Genomic DNA, 26,311 nt, shown 5'->3' with positions numbered 1-26,311 from the left:
TGTGGAAGTGTTGGCTGGATCTACAAGGGCAGCCATCAGTTCCCTGTGGTTCTGGGAGGTGAGGTGGTGGGGGGTAGTGGTGGGCGTGGTGCTGGTGGTCTCTGACCTCTTATGCTTTCTCACTTCTCCATCCTTTGCCTAATGTCCAGGCGTACCAGGCGACCATAGACCAAGTTTGTGTTCAATTCTCTGATGTTTCTTCTCTTATGAGTTTCTTATTTCTGCATGTGAGTAGTGCCTTTTTTTCTACCCAAGCCTTTTCCATGTGGCACTCACCAAGGCTTATAGTTTGGGAAAGGTCCATTGTCGCCACTTGTCTTTGCTATTCTCGGTTAGCAGGAAGTCTCTGATTTGATCTTTTCCCAGGCACTGACTGGGAAGTGACCCTTGTTAAGTCACTGCCTTAATCTTTGGTTCTCAGGCTAGCTCAGCATAAGACAGAGAGTTCTAGTTGCCCTCTGGAGAGAGGCATATTTGGAGGGAGAGGATCATTAGGGAAAAATGGAATTAGAAAGTTAAATAAGTTTTAAAAAAAGAACTAAAATATATTCTTTTTACCTTAAAATGCTTAAAATATGTACGGTGACCTACTGGGCAGTAGTTTTGCTCCGTTAACTGGGGTAGATTACTCTTACACTATTTGTCCACGCAAACCCCAGATGTCCTCCAGGAATTGCCAGTAAGTTATTGTAATGCTGTCTCGAAACTAACAAACGTAATCTATCTGATGTTAAGGAAAGGCTAGAGAATGGCCATCCTCCTGGTCCCCAAAAATACAATAAATGAAATGAAGACCTTTGCGGTGAAGGCAAAAGGTGTTTCTTCTTTTCCCAATCTGTGGTGAATAAAATGTGTGAGCTTGTGGGAATCTGACTTGAGTCAAGTCCAGGGATGAAGTCATACCTAATGAATTGCCCGTCTCTGCATTCTTTCCAAAGTGATGGCTGGTAGTACTTGCACTTGTGATAACTTACATTTCCTGAGTACCAGAGCCCCAGGACAGCCAATTAAGGAAGAAGAGGCAGTGGCTGCTGAGTTATATCACCATATGCTACTGTAATCACGTGAATAACCATCTCTCTTCTTTTTCACTTCTAGTGCCTGAAGCAGTATATGCAGCTGGCAATCCGAGAAGGCTGTGGGTCTCCCATCACTTGCCCTGATGTGGTGTGCCTGAACCATGGAACCCTGCAGGAAGCTGAGGTATGCATGAGTACCACAGACTTCCCCTCTTTCCCGCAGATGCAGCCTACTAGGATCTTGACTCTGTAAGCACCTTCCTGCCTGAGGGGAACTTTTTAAAGCAGTTCTTTGCTGCTACATACCTTTGGATTCTTTATGCACAGTGTTAACATGCTCCCTGACCTGAGTTCTATTTATATATGCCAACTTGAGTGCTGAAGCAGATCTGGAAGAGGCAAAGGTGCTAGCAATTCAACTGACCGACTGTAATGTTAGGAGGTGCAATGGTGTGTAGTCTTTAAAGAGAAGTAGACCACAGTTAGAAAAATATCAACTGCTGTGATTCTACAGTGCTAGCCTGAGTTGAACCATTCCAAAGAGCAGAGAGGAAACCTTTCAGGCAATCCATGTCAGGCATCGGAAACATCTTTTTTTGTTTGTTTTTCCATTATTTTCTGAAGTCCATGATTTATCTCTTCCTTTTGTTTGTTCAGTCCTTCATCATTGACTGCCCATAAATCTGCCTTTTAATCTTTGGATCTTGTTGGCTCTTAACCAGCCTATGACAAGCTTTTGTCCATTCTTACGGAGTTTGTGAGTTCCTGAGAGAGGTTCCAAGAAATCAATGGAATACGTTACCCTTCAGCAAACACAGGACCAGCAGTACCCCTCCAGTTGCTCTCGTGGCCAGTATACCGCTATCTAACGCTCTCAACAAAACTCATGAAATTGGGTTACTTCTTGGAGAGGAAATTGAGACCATGTAATTATGGGGAGAAAGAACTGGACCTCGCTTTCTCCATATGCACTTTCGGGTAATGTGTTTAACCCCTCCAGGCCTCGATGATGGTTCAAGTACTTGACTACCTGCCACCCATGTGTGAGAGCTGGGTGGAGTTCATAGTTCTTTGTGTCTGCCTGACTCAGCCTTGGCTGTTGCAGGCATTTGAGGAATAAACCTGTGGATGGAACATTTAATTTTCTCTGTTGCTCTTCCTTTCAAATAAAAAAATACACAAATGTCTTTTTAAAAAGGTGTTGTGTTCAGGTTAGTTTTTTTTTCCTAAGTTAAATTAATTGGGGCCTGCACTGTGGCACAGCAGTTTAATCCACCTCTTGCAGTAGCCACTTCCCATATGGGTGCTGCTTCTGGTCCTGGCTGATCAGCTCCTTGCCAATGTCCTTGCGCTGCTGCACCTGCTGCACCTGCAGGGGAAACCTGGAAGAAGCTCCTGGCTCCTGGTTTTGTTATGGCCTAGCCCTGACTATGGTAGCCATCTGGGGAAAGAACTAACAGATGGAAGCTCTCTCTTTCTCTCTCTCTCTTTCTTTCTCTGTCCCATCCTCCCTCTCTATAATTCTGCCTTCCAAGTAAAATATCTTTTTAAAAATTAAATGAATTAAAATTAAATAAAATTTAAAGTTCAGGTTCTTAATTGTGTTAACCAGTAACTTTTCAAAACATCATTTATTTGAAAGGCAGAGAGATAAAAACTTAAAAAGGAAATAAGGGGAGAGAGAAAGAGGGTAGAAGGAAGAAAGGAGGAGGGAAGGAATATTATTATATTATTAGAATTGTATCTACAAGATATATTGAATCTCTGAAAATCTAATTAAAATTAAAATAATAAAATGGATTAAAATCCTTAAAAAAAAAGACAGCCATCTTCCAGCCAAGAGTTTAGTCTCAGGCCTTCAACCTAGCATCCCATCCAGGTCTCCCTATTGTTGGCAGTTACGTCGAGCCATCACTTACTGCCTCCCTGAGCACGCATTGGCAGGAAGCTGTATTGGAAGCAGAACTGGGTCTCTAACCCAGGCAGTGTGATATGAGCTGTAGGTGTCTCTAAAGGCACTCCTAACGACCATGCCACATCCCCACCCATTAACTGCTTCCAAATGTTCAACAGCGCATGTGGCTAACAGTTATGTGACTGGCTAGCACAGGACAGACATTTGGCGTGAAAGCAGAAAGTTCAACTGCGTACCAGGAAATGGTACGCATCAGTCAGCAGCACTTGGGTGTGCAGTGTTGGGACTCGTGTTTAGACAAGTGGGCGTGTCTGGCTGTAGTTTACCTCTTGGTTTTCTAGGCCAGAACTTACCCTTTCTTATTTTCCTCGTGTAGGCATTTTGTATTTGCCCTCTCCCACTGGGGGTGCTCTCCCATTCTCCTGCATTGGGTTCTGTTCATCCATTCTTCTCTAAATGCAGTTTACTTTGGAGCTGTATTAAAACCATAAAAGCCTCTACTGGATCTTAAAAAAAAAAAAAAACTGCTGCATTTGGGGGGCTGGTGTGGTGGTAAATAAGACTGAGCCTCCACCTATGGTGCTGATATCCCATGTTGACATTGACTCAAGTGCCAGTTCCTCGACTTCTGATCTATCTCCCTGCTTATGGTCTGGGAAAACAGCACAGGATGGCCCAAGGCCTTAGGCCCCCTGCACCCACATGGGAGACCTGGAAGATGCTCCTGGCTTTGGATCAGCCCAGCTCTGGTCGTTGCAGCCATTTAGGGAATGAATCAGCAGATAGAAGATCCACTGTCTCCACGTCCTCTCTTTGTAATTCCACCTTTGCATAAAAATAAATAAATTCTTTTTTAAAAAGTAAACAAACTCTGCAAATATTTAAAAAAAATTATTTATTTGAAAAACAGTTACGTAGAAAGAGGAATAGAGAGATATATCTTGGAAACAGGGATGTATCTTCTGCTCAGATGGCCATATATGCCAGGCTGAAGCTGAGAGGCTGGAACTCTATTCAAGGTCCCCACGTGGTGGTGGCAGGGGCCCAAGCATGAAGGCCGTCCTCTCTCTCTTTCCCAGACACATTAGCAGAGAGCTGTTTCAGAAGTAGAATAGCTAAGACCCAAATCAGTGCTCATATGGAATACTGGTGTCATAGGCCCCACCCAACGATATTTTAAAAGCTTGAACAACAGCTAGAGTTCTGTGTTGCAATGCAGTGAGTTAAGTCATGACCTACAAAATATTTGAAATCCATGCATAGAAGTTCTCAAAAAATTCATGGAGGGATCGGAATTGTGGTATAGTATGTCAAGCTGCTGCCTGCCTGGCCCACCTCTGATTCAGTTCTCTGCTGTGTCTGAGGAAGCAGCACAGGATGGACAGCTGCTTTGGGCTCCTGAACCTGTGTGGGAGACCTGGGGGAAGCTCCACTTCTGGCTTCTAGCTTTGCCTAGATCCAGCTCCAGCCTTTGTACCCATTTGGGGAGTAAACCAGTTGATGCAAGATCTTTCTCTGTCTTGTCTTCTCTCTGCAACTCCACCTTTCACGCGGGTGCAGGGTCCCAATGCATTGGGCCGTCCTCGACTGCTTTCCCAGGCCACAAGCAGGGAGCTGGATGGGAAGCAGAGCTGCCGGGATTAGAACGGGCGCCCATATGGGATCCCGGGGCTTTCAAGGCGAGGACTTTAGCCACTAGGCCACGCCGCCGGGCCCAGCTTATCTTTTAGCTCCATTTTCCGTGAAAAAAAAAAAAAATGGTTTATTTATTTGAAAAGTGTGTGGGGTCAGGGCAGAGAAAGTTGGAGCTCCTTTGTCCATTCACCTCCTGAAATGGTCACAATGGCAAAGCCACGCTGAAGCCTGGAGCCAGGAACATCATCCAGGTCACCCACGTGGGGCAAGGGTTTGAGCCATCATTTGTCATCTCCTAGGCACTTTTTCAAGGAGCTTCCTGGAAAGTATAAGAGCCAGAACTTAAACTGGTGCTCACATAGGAGGCATGGATTTTGCTTGATGGGCCCCAACACTTCAATTTTTACACAAACTCTTTGAGATGCCTTTGTATGTGACTCCAAAATGTTGCAATATTGAGAATGTCCAGTGGGGTTCATTCACATTGTGACTAACTAGGTTCTGTCTCCATGACCATTTCTTCTTTCTGTTTCTTAAGAAATGATTATACAGTTAGCACTTTGTTCCTCTTTAAAAAAGAACAACAGATTGGGTTGGTTCCCTTTGTTTTGCAACTATTTATATGACTGAAATACATCAAGTATGATATTTCTTCATCTTATGAGAGTACCAGAATTCTTTCAGCTCTTTACTGGGTAGGTGCAGCTCACAAACTGGACCCCACTGCCTGGTGTCTGCCTCTTTGGATCCCTCACACTGGCTCACAAACAAAGAGTTTGTGCAAGCTGGGGAGAGGTAGGGCCTTGAGGACACGTGGCTGGTGGTAAAGCCGCACACACCTGTGATGAGCCCTTCACTGCATCATCTGGTGCTTTCAGCTGATGCACAGCGGGGTTTTCCCAGGTCCTTGATCCAGGGACCTTGTTCAAGATGGCATTGCAAAGGCAGGACACAGATGGCGTGTTCTGATAGCACTGCTTCAGGCCAGGTGCTTGCATGAGGCCTTCAAGTTTGTTGAGAAAAGCAATGGCTAATTTAAGCAGTTTCTTACTTCTGAAAGTGGTGCCATCCCTCCTGGGAGACCCTGAACCATGCATCTGGGCTGCATCAACCTGGAGTAGCAAGCATTCAACCCCCTTGAATAGGAGCTGCCATTCTATGACCTGAAAAGCTGAACTTCTTCCAAATGCCAGCTGGCATCCACTGAGGCTCACCCACTGATCATCCTTCAGAGTCCAGGGGCACTGGATTAACTAGCTTGCCTTTTCCTGCTAGTGCTGTGCCATGCACCAGGGCCAGCTGCTGCTGCCAAGAACTGGGGTTAAGCCACAGCCTGCTACACCAATATCCCATATGCGTGCCAGTTTAAGTCCTGGTTGCTCTGCTTCTGATCTAGTTCCCTGCTAATCTGCCTGAGAAAATAGTGAAAGACCCAAATCCTTACTGCTTTCCACCCACTTGCAAGATCTGTAAGAGGCTTCTGGCTTTGGACCAGCCCGGATTCAACTGTTGCAGATATTTTGAGATTGTACCATGGATTGAAGATTCTCTCTCTCTCTCTAAAACTCTTTCATTGTTTTATAAACAGTGGGTAGGGAAGGAGTATTAGTAGGGAGCTGGATCAGAAGCAGAGCAACCAGCATTCAAATTTTGTACCCACTTGGGTTGCCAGCACACAGGGAAAAACTTAACTCACTATGCCGCAGCCCCGAGGTTCCAGAATTTTTCTGTGGGGGGTTAGGGTGGGAAACTCTGGAGAGCTGAGGGCAGGGTATAGGGGAGACAGGTAGGATTCCAAGGAGTATGCAGCTACATTTGTTAAATTGTTTTTTTTTTTTTTTCTTAAAGATTTATTTATTTTATTACATAGTCAGATATACACAGAGGAGGAGAGACAGAGAGGAAGATCCTCCGTCCAATGATTCACTCCCCAAGTGAGCGCAACGGACCGGTACGCGCCAATCCGATGCCAGGAACCAGGAATCTCCCCCGGGTCTCCCACGCGGGTGCAGGGTCCCAATGCATTGGGCCGTCCTCGACTGCTTTCCCAGGCCAGAAGCAGGGAGCTGGATGGGAAGTGGAGCTGCCGGGATTAGAACGGGCGCCCATATGGGATCCCGGGGCTTTCAAGGCGAGGACTTTAACCACTAGGCCACGCCGCCGGGCCCTGTTAAATTGTTTTTACTCAGATGGTGTGATCATTTTAGGTGCTTTCAGAAAGACTGCTTGGAGTTACAAAGGTGCGATTATTCTCTCCAAATCACCTTCCCTTGACATCAGTTCCACTCACTGGCTCTTTCATTTTTTAAAGATTTTATGTATTTGAAAGTCATAATTTACCTACACACACACACACAGATTCATTGACCTTCCATCATATCTGGTTCACTCCCCACATAGCCACAATGTCTGGGACTCAGGCCAAAGACCGTAGCATGGGACACCAACCACACTTCCAGGTTTCTGGGTGCCAGGGATCCAAGTGCTTGAATCCTCTTCCTCTTCGTTCTCAGGAGCATTATTAGGGAGCCGGATTAAAAGAGAGCAGCAGGGACTCTGGTATTTCCTATATGGGATGATGGCACTGCAGGTGGCTTAACCCAGTAGACCACAAGGCTGTCTGGGCTCTTCTAACATTCTTGCTTCCATGATCACAGAAAGCTGGAGCCAGCTAAGGACCAGGCTGCTAGGCAAGTGGTGTATTCCTGTCCCTGGGGTTGAAAAACAGAAGTAGAAGAGACTGGGCTTGTGGATGCTACACATATGTGAGTGTTGGCTGGGAAAGCTATTAAGCTTCAAGTGTGGTAGGGAATAAATAAATCTACCAGAGTTAACATTTTTGACATGCCCAACTAAATTCTATTTTGGAAAAAAATCTAAAACTTTGGTTAAAAGTATTTTAACACTGCAGATAAATGTCGAGTAATATTTCTAAATTTCTGCTTTCACTAGCGAAGGGGTTGACTGTGTCACGTGGAGGTGCACTTGCCCAGATACTTTTTAGCCATAAACGTGGCTTCTTTGAAAAGTTCATGTATTGAGTTTGATTTTTTTTTTTGCATCCGAATAAACTTATTTTTAAATTTCACTTTTTCCATGAACACACTGAGACACCCTCACATGACTTGAGGGAGGAAGTCAGGGGGTGATAGGAGGCCATGACCTTGGGTGCACAGTGCGCTGAGGTGTCCGCACAGTACATAACAAAAGGACAGCCCAGGCAGCTGTCTGCAGGCACCCGTGAAGGTCACTGGCCCAGCGATTCAGTTCCCTCCCACCCTTCACTTGCACAGGGGCCCTGTCCTGCACGTCACAGCGTGATGTCCTCTTGCTTAGCTCAATCAGGGGCAGATGTCTCGAGTGAAGGAAAGGAGACGTGGCTGGTCTGTCACACTCAGACATGGCTGGTCTGTCCTCTCTGTTAGGAAGAGCATTTCTTCTCTGCTGGGTGGGGATGGAGAACCTCCTTAGTTTCTGTACTTGTGTGATAAGACGTTCGCTTTGAAGGCAAGCACAGTTTCTCCTGCCTTTGCTTTTGCAAGTCATGGACCTCAGGATTGCCAAAACCTCAGCAGGTCATATGAGCCAGTGACTAATTCCATCTCCAGATGTACTGATGTGTTGAAGTCTATGTTTTTGAAAGCAAGTATAGCAGAAGTTTGCTTAATTTTTATTTTTAATTTTTATTTGAGAAGCATGGACACAAGGGGAAAGATGGAGGGATTACAGAGCCACTTTCTGTCTGCTGGTTCACTTCCCAGATGTTTCCGGAGGCTGGAGCTCAGCTGGGCCTGGAATCAGGAAATAGGAACATCCATATCCGCCCCATGGGTGACAGGGGTTCTTCAGCCTTCCCTGCTGCCTCCTAAGGTCTTCAAAGCAGGAGGCTCACGTTAGCGGCCAGAGCCTGAAATTGAACATAGGCACACTGATTGGAAGACCCAGGAAGTCTTAACACCCACATCCAGAAAAATCTGATGACTTAAAGGGCCACACCGGGAGCACACATTTGGCACAGCAGTTGAAAAGCTGCTTGGAACCCACACTCCCATGTTGATGTCCTTGGATTTGAGTTCCAGCGCAGCTTCTGATCCCAACTTCCTGATAACACGTACTCTGGGTGGTAGCAAGTGATGACTTTAGTAGTTGGGCCACTGCTACCCATGTGGGAGATCCGGATGGAGCTTCCGGCTCTTAGTTTCTGCCCAGCTCTTGTGTGCACTTGGGGAGTGAACCAGTGGATGAGAGCTCACTGTCTCTCCCTCTTCTATCTTTTTCTCCCTTTCAAATAAAGTAAGTTACCGAAAAAAAAAAAAAGGTGATAAAAGGCAAGACCTAAGTGAAATCTTGTCTTCTTCTGATGTGGCTTTGCAGATTCTGATGAGCAGTACTTACCGAAGCCTGAGCTTTAATCACTTTGTTTTAATCACTGCATTTTTTTAAACCCTGAATTAACTTTCTAACTAGGAAACACTATGTATGGTATTGACCAACGGTTCTTTTTTTTTTTTTTCCCTTTGTATATACAAGTATATATAAACACACATAAATGCACTTTTGCCTTTTACAAAAATGAAATCATGTAAATGTACATATTAATCTTCAATTTCTATCTTCATTCATTCAATATACAGAAAACTCACAACAAATCTGATTATCAGTCCTCTTGGGTTCGTTTTCCATTATATAAAATTCATATTCAAGCATCAATTACAAAACTCTTGATAATATACTTCCTGCCATCTTTGAGTCTCATCTCTAACCACTCCAGTATGAAAAGACTGGAACATAAATTACCTTAAATTCTTCCTGAAACATATATCACTGGGAACACATATCACTCTTTGCGTGACTGATTTTGCATTAAGCAGGTTCTGCTAACTGCTTGCTTTCTTTTTCTTTGCTTTACTTTAAAATTTGTTTTTGTAGGATTGATGTTAACGTAGGTTAGTGTTAATATAGTTTAGTGTTAATGTAGGCAGTGATTCTTCAAACATCATGGTCATAGTTGATATTAATTTAAAAAGGACATGCCACACTTTTCATTTTTCTCCGATGTGTGTGTAAGAGATACCCGGTTAACTGTCAGGTCTAGCTGCTGCCACACCCCACCTGTAGGCATGCTTTTACTTCCTGAATGTGGCCCTGCTCTGGGTGGAAGCGAAAGCCACAGCCTTCCAGCAGTTGGGGAACCAGATACTTAATAAGGATACCCAGCTCCATTTTTACCAGTCTTTATTTTTTAAAGACTAGATTGTTTATTTGAAAGGTGGAGTTACAGAGAGAGAGAGAGAGAGAGAGAGAGAGCACTGTCTCCCAACCGCAGTTTACTCCACAGATGCCTGCAACAGCTGGGACTGAGTCCAGGTCTCCCACGTGGTGGCAGGAATCCCATCACTTGAGCCGTCACTGCTACTTCCCAGGTATATGTCAGCAGGGAGCTGGATTTGGGAACCCAGTGGTGGAAATCGAACGCAGGCACTCTGAATAATGGATATGGGCATCGTAATGGCTGGCAGAAATGCTCATCTCCGTAGTGAAGTTTTGGACAAGAATTGTCAATACGTATCAAAATTAGTGGGCAAACATATGATCAGAAGTAGGAGTTGACATAGTCTCAGATTGTCTTCCTGTAGGAAATTCTTAAAATTGTCTGTTGCCTGGGCATCTGTTTTAACTTTAAGTTGAACTGTCTCATACTGGAAGCAAAGCTCTGCCACCCTTGAGGCAGCTGCCAGTTGCTTAGGGTGGCTTCTGGTGACTGTCTTCCTGTACAGCTAGCTGTATCCATTGGGCTGGCCCTGCTGACTCTCACATGCACCATAGCTTGTGTAGATAATGCTACAGTGACTCGATGTGACCCCATAGAATCATACATGGTTGATTTAGACCCACCATTAAAATTCCTCTTAGAAATCTGTTTGGCTAATGCTCTGGACTCTACAAAGGCATTGTCCCTTGTTGTCCCCTGTCTTTGTCTCTCCTAATCATTGCAGGGGTACTCCAAAATTAAAGATCCTAAATTAACATACTATCTACCGCTATCAGATTTGGTTCCCAACATTGGGGAGACTTGGCAGATATTACCTCTACCAACTGCAAAAGTGAAAACCATCGGTCATCAGACATGTTGTTCCGAAGCACCTCCTGATACTCCCCAGATCACACCTGTGATGTTCTGGCCCAAAATGTACACCTTCAAACTGGAAAACTGTCATGGGTAGGAAAAGGCCAAGGAGACATACATGCAAAGTGTAACCTGAATTTGGTTTTGGATTTAAAACAAGAAAAGGACAACTAGTGGAATTTGCATAAGACTTGCTGTGGATTGTTCTGTTGTATTGGGTCAGTGTGAATTTGGTTGTTTCCCTAATTGACAGTGGTTATATGAGGGCACTTTGAGAAGCTCATGAATAATTGGAATTAAAAGGTAAATGCAGTGGGAAATTTTTAAAAACAAGCCAGGCTTCTGTTACAACTGCTTTTAAAGATTAGGAAACAGATCAAACATAGACTTCAACACATCAGTACATCTGGAGATGGAATTAGTCACTGGCTCATACGACCTGCTGAGGTTTTGGCAATCCTGAGGTCCATGACTTGCAAAAGCAAAGGCAGGAGAAACTGTGCTTGCCTTCAAAGCGAACGTCTTATCACACAAGTACAGAAACTAAGGAGGTTCTCCATCCCCACCCAGCAGAGAAGAAATGCTCTTCCTAACAGAGAGGACAGACCAGCCATGTCTGAGTGTGACAGACCAGCCACGTCTCCTTTCCTTCACTCAAGAAATCAGCCCCTAATTGAGCTAAGCAAGAGGACATCACGCTGTGACGTGCAGGACAGGGCCCCTGTGCAAGTGAAGGGTGGGAGGGAACTGAATCGCTGGGCCAGTGACCTTCACGGGTGCCTGCAGACAGCTGCCTGGGCTGTCCTTTTGTTATGTACTGTGCGGACACCTCAGCGCACTGTGCACCCAAGGTCATGGCCTCCTATCACCCCCTGACTTCCTCCCTCAAGTCATGTGAGGGTGTCTCAGTGTGTTCATGGAAAAAGTGAAATTTAGGGGCCAGCGGCGTGGCCTAGTGGCTAAAGTCCTCGCCCTGAATACGCTGAGATCCCATATGGGCGCCGGTTCTAATTCCGGCAGCTCCACTTCCCATCCAGCTCCCTGCTTGTGGCCTGGGAAAGCAGTTGAGGACGGCCCAGTGCACTGGGACACTGTACCCGTGTGGGAGACCTGGAGGAGGTTCCAAGTTCCTGGCTTCGAATCGGCACAGCATCGGCCGTTGCGCTCACTTGGGGAGTGAATCATCGGATGGAAGATCTTCCTCTCTGTCTGTCCTCCTCTATGTATATCTGCCTTTCCAATAAAAAGAAAGAAAGAAAGAAAGAAAGGAAGGAAGAAAAAAGAAAGAAAGGAAGAAAGAAAGAAAGAAAGAAAGAAAGAAAGAAAGAAAGAAAGAAAGGAAGGAAGGAAGGAAGGAAAAGAAAAGTGAAATTTAAAAATAAGTTTGTTCGGGTGCAAAAAATATTTAAAATCCCTGCATGGATTTTTCATTGTTTGTATTTTCTTTCAATTTTTGAAGACATCTCAAAGAAGATAGTATCATTAAGGGTAATTGGGGAAATGGAACTTAGGAACCCTATATAAATGTTGCAAGTTTTCATGAATCTAAAGTTCCACAGATAAAAGTGTGACTTTTGAATGATATTTTCAATTTTTTTTCTTGCTGGAAAGAAAACACGAGACGTTTCTGTTTCATCTCCTATTATTCTCTGGGGTTGTTAGTTTAGCAGTACCATTGTTCGGAAAATTGTCTTGAGCCCTCTTATCTGCCTCTTTATTGAGGTTTCCAATAATCATCCTAACATGATTGTTTGAGCTTTATAAAAGCAGAAATAGTACCCTTCAAAATCAGCTCATGTAACATCACCATGGTCCCCTGGGCCCAGATGGTATCCCGATGAAATGTATCTTTCACATTTAAGCTTGAACATCTATGTCTACTGTGGATGACTTCAGACCACGTTAATATCTGTCATTTTTCTTGTTACCATTTCATTTGTGACTAAGATATCTCCTGTTGCCCCTGAGTTGTAAATTGCATTTGCTTACTGTTGTGTAAACTGCTTGTTAAGAAATCAGCAAATATGAGGGACTGACTTTGAAGGTTCTAGAGGAGGTTTTTCCTAGTCCTCAGCCTGTTTTGGATGGAGAGAGGAAAGTGGCACAGAAGGCTAGCTCATAGACTCAAAGAACTCTGAGAGCTTTGGTGGAGGGGGAGTCGCCAAAATGGCTCATGTGACATCACCATGGTCCCCTGGGCCCAGATGGCATCATCCCCTCCTCACTTGGACCTCTGTGTTGTAATAGCATCAGGTGGTCCTGCAGTCACACTGTGTCTGTTGGGAAGGCAGGAACTGAGCTGTCATTCCTCAATGCCACCCCTTCAATTCACTCGCCTGCTTTTATCTCCAGCTCTGAATTTTGTTTGTGATATATTTTTTGGGGGGTAGCATTATGACAAATGAACAGTGTTGGCTTTCAAAGTGTAATCCATAATTATAAAACTATGTTAAAATGTACATAATATGAAACTGACCTTAATTTGTTATGATTGCTATGGCACTAGATGAAAATACGACCTCATCTTCCCAACTGGAGAAAGAAAATTTGGGGGAAAAATGTATAATGAAATAGAACTTGTTTCAGTGTATTTTGCTTGGAATGGGAAGGTCAAACTTTTTTGTTTTGTGGTCTTCATACAGTCTAGCTAATAGTTGAATCATTTATGAAGCAAAATTAGTGAGGTTACTTCTGTAACAGGGGTGATTAGATTTTGAATGTGTTCTTAAGTGAGTTATATTATATTTTAAACTTATTTATTTTATAATATAGCTGCATAGGCTCAGGGAAATTATTACAATAGTATAGTCCATAACAGTCATAAGTCCATCATCCTGCTGATTGTGTCCTGACATTGTAAGTAAAGACAATGGCAGAAAGTCCAGTATCTTATTATCAAAGTATATTTAACAGTCTCAGTGGGAGTCCATCTTTTGTTTGAGAGTAGAGATGCATACTGCAATGTGGCCCCTCGATATGATAGCCTCTTATATTTGTTCAGTGCAATTTTAGCTACATGATGTTCTTGAGTTTTCTCAAAATAGATTTCCTTTCATTAGTTGTCAGACCTTCTATTTGGATATGTTTTATGTCTATCCCCTCCACCCTACTACCAAAAATAATAGTAGTAGTTTAGAGATGGAATTGTCAAGGCTAAGGCTGTGTTCTGATCCCCCAGCCGAGTATCTCTGAGGCTAATAGCAAATCCTTTGATTTTTCCCAGTTATAAATATTTTAAGCAACGTCAGTGTACCTACACCTTGACGTCAGGGGAATTAATGTTTTTAGAATGCCAGCTTAAGAGCAGTCAGCTTTTCTGGCATCTGCCTGTGAAATGCAATTTAAAAATGATTGATCTGAAATGTCATTTGGTTGGCTGTGAATCATTGCTGTTTACTGATAAACCTTTGGTTCATGTAACCATCGTAACAGAACACGGGAAACAAGAAATGAGTAGGGTGCTCCTTTCTATCAAGGTAACTGAAGGCTCCATGAAGTTGCTGTTGTCAAAGAAATTATTTTTCCTGTTATTCAAAAGATACAGTCTCCTGGGCAACAAATACAGCTTTCATAATCCCTGAGATGCTATCTGGTCTCAGAGGCAGTGTCCCAACAATGCAATGCAGACAGTGACTGTTGGAACTGAAGTCTTGAACAGTGATCCCTAGCCATACGGTTGTTTGCAGACTGGCTACACGTGTTACTGCATCCACAGCGTAGTGCGAAGAAGTTTGCAAACAGCTGGGATACAGAGCGTAGATTAAACCAAATGGGGAAGCGCAGTCCCCAGAGGCTGCTGACTCAGGACATGCGGTGACTGAACTCTCATCTTTTCGACATCTCTGCTTTCAGATTGCCTGTTTGGTATCCGTGGATCAGTTTCAGCTTTATCAGCGGTTAAAATTTGAACGAGGTACGCACTCTTTTCTTGTCCGGACATTGAATGTGGTCTCATGTTTGTCATCCTTACACCAGCCCGCAGGGAGGATGAAAGCAGTTCCAGGCTGTCAGCGGGGTTGCAAGGGGACCCAGAATGGGAAAAACTGTAATTGCAACATAAAATTTCAACTCTCATCTGCAGCCAAAAAAAAAAAAAAAAAAAAAAAAAAGTGCAGACTATCAAGAAATAGGACTTCCTACATGTTGGTGGTTTTGTTTTTAATTTGGCTCCTGTTAAGAAAGGTTTTGCAAAAACCAGAGCATAGAGTGTCACTGAATATGAAATCAGAACCTGGGAAGGTTTATTTTATTTTTACTTTTTATTTTTTATTTTTACTTCTATTTCTAAGCTTATGTATTCAGAGAGAGGAAGGCAGGAGACGGTGGCGGGGGGGGGGGTGGGGGAGACTATTTGACCTTCAATTGCTGGTTTACTTCCCAAATAGAACAGCCGGGGCAGGGCCAGGCTGGAGCTAGGATCCCAGTGCTGCCTCTGGGTCTCCCACATGGGTGCAGGGGCCCAAGCACTTGTATCATCTTCACCTGCCCTTCCAAGCACATCAGCAGGGAGCCTAATCGGAAGTGGAGCAGCTGAGTCTTCAACTAACACTCACACGAATAGCTGATATGCCAGGCCGACTCAACTGATTAAACCACCACACCGACCCCAAATTGTAGGTTTAATGAGCTGATTTGAGAAAGTAAATGGTGTTGGTAGTTTGTATTGGTTTTATTTGGGGTCTTCCTAACCCAGTCACATGGACTGATTAGGTTGAGAGCATGGTTAGAATACTTACTGATTGAATGTGATGGCTGAGGATGATCGTAATGTCTGCTTACCATTCTTCCATTTTATCCCCATCTCCTCCATCCTAATTCAGTGGTAGTTGGAACATGGACAGTCCAAGCATTCTGTCGGTGCCTGGGAGCAGGGGCCATGCTCTGAGGATCCTGACCCAAAGAGCTAGGTTGGGTTTTTAGGTTTCCTCTTCCCTGGTGAGATGTAACCCCTCAAGGTTGTCAGGCCTATGAAATGACCAGGACTCAGATTGTTTATAGGATTTCCTCTCCAGTGACAGCTAGCTGTGCCCCGAGCACCCACTATTTCTTACTGTTTACCCTGTGAGAGGCATAGTTACCTCAAATGCCTTTTGATAAGTAGACACGTTTTATCGTGAGTCATTCCAGGAATTTAACATTGCATGAGTTGGTTCTCCCTGATGAATTTACAATTTGGGTTTATGTTTAAATCAGTGGCAGAGAACCAAGCTGCCATTGTAAGTTCTACCACTTACTCAGATGCATGACCGTGGACAAAAGGCTTGAAATCTCTGTCATTGTGTTTTGACATCTGCAAAATGGGGACAGTAGTCATCTGATGTCATCGAGTTGTAGTAAGGCATAAAGGGATTAGTACAAGTAAGGATTTCCTATTAGGGCTTTCTCTGGCCCATTATTACAAATACTGACTGTGGTTGGAACTAAAAACATTTGTAAATTAAAAGAAGCATTTTTACATGAAGATCTACTCCATCATTTTCTTTTTTTTTTCTAAGATTTATTTGTTTTATTACAAAGTCAGATATACAGAGAGGAGGAGAGACAGAGAGGAAGATTTTCTATCCGATGATTCACTCCCCAAGTGAGCCGCAAAGGCTGGTGCGTGCCGATCCGATGCCGGGAACCAGGAACTTCTTCCAGGTCTCCCACGCGGGTGCAGGGTCCCAATGCATTGGGCCGTCCTCAACTGCTTTCCCAGGCCACAAGCAGGGAGCTGGATGGGAAGTGGAGCTGCCGGGATTAGAACCGGCGCCCATATGGGATCCTGGGGCGTTCAAGGTGAGGACTTTAGCCACTAGGCCACGCCGCTGCCGGGCCGAACACCATCATTTTCCCTTATTTCCTTGTGTTTTTTCCAAGATGAGATGAAGATAGCATTCTTAGAGAACAGGCACCTGTGGAAATAGGTACTGAGGTTGTCAGGGAGATGAGAACACTTGTAGTTCATTGGCCGCATGTGTCCTCACAGTTGAGCGAGCCTCGCTGTGGTGAGGTATGCGTGGAAAGTTTTGGCCGAGAGTTGCACTGGGGCGTTCTTGATGTCTCTGCAGTGTGCTCCCTTGCTTTCGACTGGTTCCTTTCTGTCTGGTATGATCAAGTCGGGCAGGCCTCAGAACCCGCCCTCTCCCAGACAGTGCTACTTTCAAAGGCTCTGCGTCCATTGGCTGTATTTACACAGAGGACTGGATTTTCCTCAGAGGTTCGAGACCCATGCCCCGTAGGGAGCTGATTTGATTGTTTTGTAATTGAAGAAACTGAAAGCTGCACAGTTTGAGACTCACCTAGGATCACTTAGACCAGGATCTATCCATCCTTCTTCCCCTTATCTATGAAAAATGTAAACTTCTGTCCCTTTTTATTGTGATTGAGTATGTCCCATAAAATTACCATTTTAACTATTTTCAAGTGTACAACTCAATTATGTTCATACAGTTGTGCGGCTCTCGTCTCTGTCTGCTTCTAAAACGCATTACCCCAGCCCCTGATAACTGCTCATGTAGTTTTTAGTTGTAATGGACTTGCCCATTCTAGATATTTCTTTGTGTGTGTGTTTTAGGATTTTTTAAATTCTTTATTTTATGACACTGTTCAATAGGCATTGGTCTAGATATCTCAAAAAGTGGAATTATGTGGTCTGTTGTTTTTACTTAATAGTTTCAAGATTCATCTGTTATGTAGCATGAATCTCACTTGTAGCAGAACTTGTTTTGGTTGAGTATCTGCTGTGTATTTATATCACATTCTGCTTATCCATGCCTCTATATTGCAAGATGCTTGTGTTAATTCTACCTAATGATTGCTTTGGACATTGAGGTACAAGAATCTGAGTTCTTGCTTTTGGTTATTTTGGGGGTATATACCAAGGAGTGGAATTGCTGAACTGTACAACACTGTAAGATAAATGTGTTTAGTTGGAAAGGGTTGGAGTATGCTGAATTTGGTTACCATTTGTTTGAGTCCTTCATTTTATAAAGAAGAAATTTGAGGCCCAGAAATATTTTGAGCTTTGGCTGTTCTGGAAGGCAATTTGTAATCATGTAGTTCATTCTTTATAAAGAATTATTGACAAATAAACATCCCACGAGTTTAAGAAAGTCCACATAATGGAATTGACTGATTTGGGACAGCCTTTATCCAAATCATGTGTCTCATTTTTGCATAATAGCCTTCCTAGCTACCCCCAAAGTCAAGACTTTTACCATTTGGGTGCTTTTGAGGTCCACATTTTATTTTGCGAGAATATATTCTAGGAAGCTACTTGTAAGGGGATTTTGGGTGTACTAAATGCTAATATTGTTAATGATTAAATGACTGAGCAGCTGACGGGAATCTCATTGGCTAGGCTATGAAACGTAACTGGAATGAGGCTGTTCTAGAGAAACTGGAATGAGATGAGATGAAACCCTGTTGTTTTAGTTATAAAAAATATCCTTCTCTGTATCCAGTGCTCATTGCCTACCAACTTACTTTTAGTCTTCAGATCGTTGTCCCCTGCTTTATGTCACATGCTTGATTAACTTGCCTTTTGTGTCTTTCTTTATCTGATTCCTTATGAAGAAAAACGAGTTTGAATAGGATCATGTAGAAATGATCAAGACATTCTCACAAAGAGGGGCACTTAACCTTGGTGGTGGTTCTAGCCACTTCCTTCTGCCTGTCACTTTTCCATTCGTGACTGCTCTCTTGCCCCTGTCCCTTCCTGTATTGGTCTTCCTAGACTAACAAAGAAAAGGGAATACTGGCATGATTCATGTGGGTGATCTTTTTTCGCCTATTACTGTTCCTAAACCACATACCTGATGGTTGATGCTGAAGTTTTGTTGTCTGTTATTTCCAAAACCTACTTTTTCAAAGTGCTTTCTTTGAAAATTGGAATGAGATCACCCTGCTCTAGCTCTTATCACTTTCCCTGGGTTTTATGAGCCTGTTTTACTTCCTGTATGGCAGGTTACTTCACTTCCTAGGTACATTACTCTGTCTGTTATTGGCTATTTGTAGGTGGAGGTGAGAAACCAAAAGATTAAGTGGGAAATTGTTCTTCACAAAGAGAAATAGAGTAGGAGCACACATTTGGTGTCGAGATGAAGACCTTGGTTGGTTGTGTTGCCTGCAGGCCTTATAGTGCCTAGATTTGAGTTCCAGGTCCACTTCCAATTCCAGCTTCTTGCTAATGGGCAACCTGGTGAGCAGATGATGGCTCCAATGGCTGGGACCTTTGAGGAGTTGAACCAACAGATTTTTCTTTGTCTAGCTCTCTGTCTCTGCCTTTCAAATAGTTTTTTTTTTTCTGTTTTTTATTATTATTATTATTGGAAAGCCGGATATACAGAGAGGAAGATCTTCCATCCGATGTTTCACTCCCCAAGTGAACCGCAACGGGCCGGTGCTGTGCCGATCCGATGCCGGGAACCAGGAACCTCTTCCAGGTCTCCCACACGGGTGCAGGGTCCCAAAGCCTTGGGCCGTCCTCAACTGCTTTCCCAGGCCACAAGCAGGGAGCTGGATGGGAAGTGGAGCTGCCGGGATTAGAACCGGCGCCCATATGGGATCCCGGGGCGTTCAAGGCGAGGACTTTAGCCGCTAGGCCACGCCGCCGGGCCCTCAAATAGGTTTTTAAATGAAGTAAAAGAGGAATTTGTTTCGTCATTGTTGTCTGTCCATCCACTGTATTCACTCATGCGTTCAATATGCATTTTTATGTACTGAGTATCCCATAACCATATGCTTCTTCAAGCTGTAGTTCTATTTGCCTTTGGAAGCACATTTACTCAGTCTGCCTGATAAGCTTTCTATAAACAATTTACTTCTTCCTTTCAACAGTGGAGAGACAGACAAGACTCCTATCTACTGATGCGCTTCCCAGTTACAGTGCGTATAGGTGGAACAGGCCAAATCTGGGAGCTGGGAACTTGGTCTGTTTCTTCCTTGTGGGTTGCCAGAACCCAGGTACTTGAACTCTCACTTGCTGCCCCACAAAGTGCATATTAACAGGAAGTTGAATCAGGAGCCAAGCTTGGACTCCAACCTAAGCATTCTGATTTGGGATGTAGACATCTTAAGTGGAATTTAAAATTTATTTATTTTTGCTTAAAAGTCAGAGTTACGGAGCAGTGGGATGGAGACAGAGAAAGAGAGAGACCTTCCATCTGTTGGTTCACTCCCCAAATGGCTGCAATAGCCAGCGCTGAGTGGATTTGAAGCCAGAAGCCAGGAGCTTCTTCCGGGTCTCCCATGTGCGTGTAGGAACCCAAGGCCTTGGGCAAGCCTCCGCTGTTCTCCCAGGCTTTTAGCAGGGAGCTGGATCAGAAATGGGGCGACTGGGGCACAAACTGGTGCCCGTATGGGATGCTGGCACTGCAGGTGGAAGATAAGCCTGTTACGCCACTGTGCTGGTTCCTTCACTGATTTAAAGACTCACCGTCTTCACATTTGGATGTTGCTTCTTGACTTTCATCTTGCTCTTTTAATGTCCTTGATGAAATGCTCCCACACTGTCTTCTGTATCTGATCATTAAGGTGTAATTTCCTCAGTGTTCCCTGTCTGGTTATTTTGTTTCTTGCAGTGTTTCCCCTTTTAAAAAAAAGTCTATGATGCTTAATGAGTTTATCATCTGCTCAGCTTTATTTTTAATTCCTATCTCTCATTAGTCATCTTCCTTCTCATAGTCTCCGATCACAAGCCCATTTTTTTATAGAGTGAATGTGTGTGTGTGTGTGTGTGTGTGTGTGTGCGCGCGTGTGTGTGTTTGCTTTTTTAGCCTACTTTTTGGTGTTTTGTGGTAACTGTATGACTAAGTCCAGGGTTTCCTTCCTAAGCTGTGCTTTTTCGAGATAACACGTTTCCCTCGGCTTAAGCTTCCTGTTTGCCATGCGATAGTCTCTTGTTGCTCACTTATAAGTACAAAATAGTCACAACTAGATGTTTTAAAGTATCTGTGAGATAAAACTTTCACTGAGCGGCAGGTGAAGTTTCTGAAAAGGACCAGGTAAATGTTGACCTCTTCCTGTGTGGGCTTCTGTTTTCTCATCTAAAAAATGGAAATAATGATGGAATCATCATCCTACAGTTATTGTAAAGAATGAATAAATGGGACCAGGTGCGGTAGCCTAGCACCTAAAGTCCTCACCTTGCACGTGCCAGGATCCCATATGGGTGCTGTTTCTAATCCTGGCAGCCCTGCTTCCCATCCAGCTCCCTGCTTGTGGCCTGGGAAATCAGTGGAGGATGGCCCAAAGCCTTGAGACCCTGCACCCACATGGGAGACCCAGAAGAACTCCTGGTTCCTGTCTTCAGATCAGCTCAGCTCCAGCTGCTGCGACTACTTGAGGAGCAAACCAGTAGATGGAAAAATCTGTCTCTTCTCTCTGTATATCTGCCTTTCCAATAAAAAATAATAAAGATTGTAAACAGAATGAATAAGTAAATATTATGCATCTGTCATAGAGTGGACTTTGCAAGTTACTATTGTCATTTTAAAAATTATTATTATGTATAATTGCCACCATTGAGTTTTACCTTTTCCATTGTTTTCTAAAAAGATCCAAGGATATTCCACAATCTTAATCATCCCTTGGACTGTTCATATGAAACAATAATATCCTGTCTGTTTCCTTTTCATCACCAATCAAATATTTTTTTATTTTTATGTTTTTAAAGATTTATTTATTTATTTGAAAGGGAGAGTTACAGAGAGCGAGGGAGAGAGGGACAGAGAGAGAGCGAGAGAGAGAGATCATGTAAGTGCTGGTTACTCCCACAAGGGCTGGTTACTCCCACAAGGGCTGGGGCTGGGCCAAACTGAAGCCAGGAGCCAGGAACTTCATCTGGGTCTCCCACATGAGTGCAGGGGCCCAAAGCCATGGGCCATTCCCCGCTGCTTTTCCCAGGCCGTTAGCAGGGGGCTGGATGGGAAGCACTTCTGTGGGTCAGCGATAGAAGAGCATCCCATTAGATCATCTCAAAAGATTTTTTCAAAGTTTGAAATTCTCTGGATCTCTTCGGCTACCTTGAGATCACTGTCTCTGGCTACTTCTGTTTTGGCTGCATTTACTGTAGCAGATGTTAATTCTGATCAGTTTAATTGCGTTTTCATGATCTACGGATGACCTTTGTTCTTTGAGAGATCAGAAAACAAATTAACTTTGCCATAATTAAAAATTCAATGGGTCATAAAAGTTAAAACAATTTGATTTATTCCCACAGATAATTAAATTAGCTTGGTGTCATTGTGTTTCCCATAATCATAAGAATTTGTAGGATGTCTTCTTTTTTTGACAGTTTTCACCTCACTCTTGTTAGTTGAGAGAATATATATCAGAATGAAAAGAAAACCCTACCTATTTGATGGAAATGGTGTCAGAGGAACCCCGTCCGTCTTTGATCTGTTTTCAACAGAATCCATTTGACATCCATTTGAATCACACCTGGTCCTTTACAACTCAGAGCTATCCTAATTCTCCAGAATGTTTCTATTTTTAAAATCTTATTTTTTATCTTAGAATTTTTTTTTTTTAATTCAAGAGCCAGAGAAAGAGTGAAACTGAGAACTCCCATAAGCTGAGAGCAGGAATAAGCCTAGAATCTATTTGGAAGATAGTAAAGAGGCTTTTGTGATGGAGTGAAGTGAGAGTCTCAGGGCTTAATTGGAAGTAGCGATCAAGAGCCTGATCACATAGATGACAGTGAGACCTAAGTCACTGGACAAGTTATTTGATGTGACTTCCACCATTAGAAAATCGGTCTGGCTGCCACAGGAAGAGTTGATCCTAGTGGGATGACATGGTATCAAAGAAATCTGATAGGAGGCTATTGTGGCAATAGAACCCAAGAGGACTTCTGGAAGATATTTCCATTATTTCCTTTCGAAGCAACACTTTGTAAGGTTTTTTGTTGGCTGTATGTAAAGTTCCATGTTTTGTAAAGTTAACATCTTTCTGTAGTTGAGTTGCTCTGTAGAGGTGGGTAGGGATTTTTGGTCTAATGCGGGTCCTAACTTGCAGCCCACACGGGGACTGAGACTGGGTGATTTCAATGTGCATACGCCTTGTTGATGAGCGCACTAGAAGAGAGAAACCAACAGATCCCAATGCAAAGCATTTCAAGATCGTATTATTAGTGTCTGTGTTATAAATCATTTGTTGGCACTAAGGTACATTTAGGCTTTTTGAAAAACCCAGAACTTTACCACTTCAAATCAATAATGACATCCCACAGCTCTATCAAGTAAGTTGCTAAAAAGAAAACAAGAAGCCACCTTTGCCTACAATCGAAAGTCTGTCTCCCTGATGAATGAAGAACAGCCGTTAACAAGATGCTGATTCTGTGACCCTCCTGCCACCCCCCAGTTAAGACAAGCCAATATAAAAGTGAGGTTGTTTTTCTTTATTTTTATTGGAAAGGCAGATTTACAGAGAGAAGGAGTGACAGAAAGAAAGATCTTTAATTCACTGATTCACGGCTGGAGCTGAGTTGATCCGAAGCCGGGAGGCTCTTCCGGGTCTCCCACATGGGTGCAGGGTCCCAAGGCTTTGAGCCATCCTCCACTGCTTTCCCAGGCCACAAGCTGCTTCTTGCCTGTTCATGAAAGCAGTGGTGATCTATTCTTTTAGTACCTGCTCTGAGAAAATGCCGGGACTGAGTAACCTTGTGGACTGTAGACTTAGATCCATTCTACCGTGATCATTGTCCATGATCGTATTGTACTGCCACTCGTGTTCATCTATACAAGAGAGTAAATGAAGAGGTAGGAAGTCCCAAACTTAAATGACAGACCACATTTTCTTTCTTTCTGCTACAGAAGTTCACTTGGACCCCTACCGGACATGGTGCCCTGTTGCAGACTGTCAGACTGTGTGCCCTGTTGTATCCAGTGACCCAGATCAGCCTGTGCTGGTGGAATGCCCTTCCTGCCATCTGAAATTCTGCTCATGTTGCAAGGATGCTTGGCACGCAGATGTTGCCTGTAGAGACAACCAACCTGTTGTCCTGCCAGCAGAGCACGGGTAAGAAAGAGAATTTTGTCTCTCTTTTTTGTCACTAGTGTGCTTAGAAACCCAGCATGTGTTGCTTGGGGAAGGAGTTGCCCTGTGATGGTGCTTGGAGATGGTAAGTGGAGAAGTGTGTCAGAATCGGTAAGTTGCTAACAAAGCATTACTAAAAAAAAAAAAATGCATTTCTAAAAGGGATCTTAGTTATTAATATAGCCCCAGGAGAGTCTTCCATATACTATAGAAGTTCTGCTTGTTCTTTAGGTAGGGAAGTTCCATGTTTCACTGGCTCCTCAGCAGAAAGGGCTTGTTCATAGCTATTTATTACAGGCCTGCAAATATTGGTCCTTCAGAGTCCATGAAAAATGGAATTAAAAGGTGAGTATTCTGGTGTAAAAATAATGCATGTCTTTTTTTTATGAAAGTATGCATAGTTTTGTCATAATATGCATTCTGCACAAATGTTTTGAATACCATTCCAATGCATGGATTTCAGCCTTTTTTTTTTAATTCCCAAATACATTTATCTTTTAGTTCCCTTTCCCCAAGAATTTTAGACATATTTTTCTTGAATTAATTTTCTGCCTTGACTAAATTGCCGTCCCGTGAGGTGTGCTCATCATAGCAAAAGAAACTAGTGTGCTGTTGTAGAAAAAGAGGCTTTGATCCCAAGGAGAGGTTTTCCTGTTGTCTGTGCCCTGGACTGGTGGGGCCAAGGCCGCGAATTCCTTATGAAGAGAAGCAATTAAACCTGTGTCTTTCAGTACCCAGAGTTTGAGCAGCAGCAGGGCCAAGAGCGAGGGAACTTTATGTTCAGTCCCTTGCTTTGCTTTAGGCTGTGGCTGTCCTGCCTCAGCAGGAACAGAATTCCAATGTCACGGTCCAGTTGGTCTCATCACTCCATGCCTGTAAGAGTGGAGAGCAGTCTTCAGAAATAGTAATGCTACCCGGCTGGGAGGCTGTTTGTGAATCTCTCTCCAAGTGCAAAGAACAGGAGGTCTGATACACACAGGGAGCCTGCACCCCCTCAGCAGGGCCCAAGCCAGGGCTTTTGGCATTTTCACTGCCATAGCAGTCGGCTTCCTGGGAGTCAGAGGGGAACATGCAGAACTCAGAGAGGAGCTGCATTCTGACATTGGCCTCTGGTGTCTGAGTGTCCTCATGTAATTCATTCAGCTTCTGTAGGTCATTCAGTTTTCTCATTTGGGAAGGAAAAAATAATGGATTGAAATAGGCATTGTTGGGCACCGTGCGGTAGCCTAGATGCTGAAGTCCTTGCATTGCACACGCTGGGATCCCGTATAGGCGCTGGTTCGTATCCTGGGAGCACCGTTTCTCATCTAGCTCTCTGCTTGTGGCCTGAGAAAGCAGTCAAGAACGGCCCAAGGCTTTGGGACCCTGCACCCGCATGGGAGACTTGGAAGAGGTGCCTGGCTCCTGGCTTCAGGTCTGCGCAGCTCTGGCCGTTGCAGCCGCTTGGAGAGTGAATCAATGGACAGATCTTCCTGTCTGTATCTCCTCTTCTCTGTATATCTGACTTTCAAATAAAAAAAAAATCTTAACAAAAAAAGCAGCATCCCACTACTATTTAGAGTTGCTGCCAGCACCAAGTCCAATCAGTTTTGATACTTTGAGAATCCAGTGTTGCTGTGTGCTGGGTGGGCCTGTTGATAAACTGTGGCTAATGTGTAACCCAGGCCCTGGATGCCCGCCCCAATGTATGCCACCTCTCATTTCCTGTGTCCTTTGGGCCGTGAGCCTGTACCAGCCTGTTCACCTGTTTGGAGCAGGTCTTTTCAACAGCATTGAACATTTATGTTGTGGAGTTAGTTATTCAGACTCTCATGTGTTTAATGTGCATGATCTAAGCCCCAATTGGATCCCATGCTAGCATCTTTGTTGTACAACTGACTCTTTAAGACAATCTTTTTTTTTTTTTTTTTTTTTTTTGTTGATAAGGGTTTTTATTTTATATTTTGTCATCTCAAAGTCTCATGATAGATATCGGCCACCTGAATACACAAAATTAGGCTATTTGTACAGAAAGGGAAAAGAATAAACTCCAATGAAAGTTCACCTTGACCAGAGAACAGACAACCTCCGATAGAAACCACACACGGGAGGAGCCAATATACGTGTACATAGATAGAATGTATAGGTATGTATAGATTTCTGGTCTCAGAGGACACAGCAAAAGAAAAAGTGTAAGGTTTGCAGTGCTATACCTACAGTAAGGGAGTAAGTTTACCAGCTTTCAAACAGTCACATTCAGTTTTCCAAGGAAGCACATAAGTGAATAGCAGTGGGGACATTTTAACACTCTACCAGGCTCCAGAGCAATCCAGTGATGGCTTGATTAGAAGGGAGGGGAGAAGGATTGGATGAGAGGCTTCACTTCCAAAGCAAAGGTTGAGGGTAAAAAATAGGACACACAGATTATTAGATGTCTGGATAACTCGAAACAGCAAAGAAAATGTATTTATTTCAGCTGTGAAAAAGATTACATCACTGTACTTTCCACCGTTGATTTAATGCATGCCATTGCCAAATTAATCTTTCATTTCCTGGGTGTAAGCCCTGATACCTGAGGGTTCATTCATGACTACCAGGAACCCTGGGGGTTCAGTT

At 43.6% G+C, this 26,311-nt stretch overlaps 1 protein-coding gene across 7 annotated transcripts in view; it reads left to right on the top strand.

Annotated features, from left to right (window-relative positions):
* The window catches only part of RNF144B (ring finger protein 144B), a 180,572-nt gene that overhangs the window by 147,162 nt on the left and 7,099 nt on the right, over positions 1-26,311 (top strand). For all 7 annotated transcript variants that reach the window (XM_058667605.1, XM_058667608.1, XM_058667598.1 and 4 more), the window contains 3 exons: positions 1,099-1,203; positions 14,549-14,609; positions 23,494-23,698. In XM_058667605.1, coding sequence (XP_058523588.1) covers positions 1,099-1,203; positions 14,549-14,609; positions 23,494-23,698 — 371 coding nt within the window. The remainder of the gene's footprint in view (positions 1-1,098; positions 1,204-14,548; positions 14,610-23,493; positions 23,699-26,311) is intronic.

Source organism: Ochotona princeps, chromosome 1 (genome assembly GCF_030435755.1).
Source record: "Ochotona princeps isolate mOchPri1 chromosome 1, mOchPri1.hap1, whole genome shotgun sequence".
NCBI classification, from domain to species: Eukaryota; Metazoa; Chordata; class Mammalia; order Lagomorpha; family Ochotonidae; genus Ochotona; species Ochotona princeps.
The sequence above is the reverse complement of the archived record's forward strand: the minus strand, read 5'-3'. Positions and strand labels throughout refer to the sequence as shown.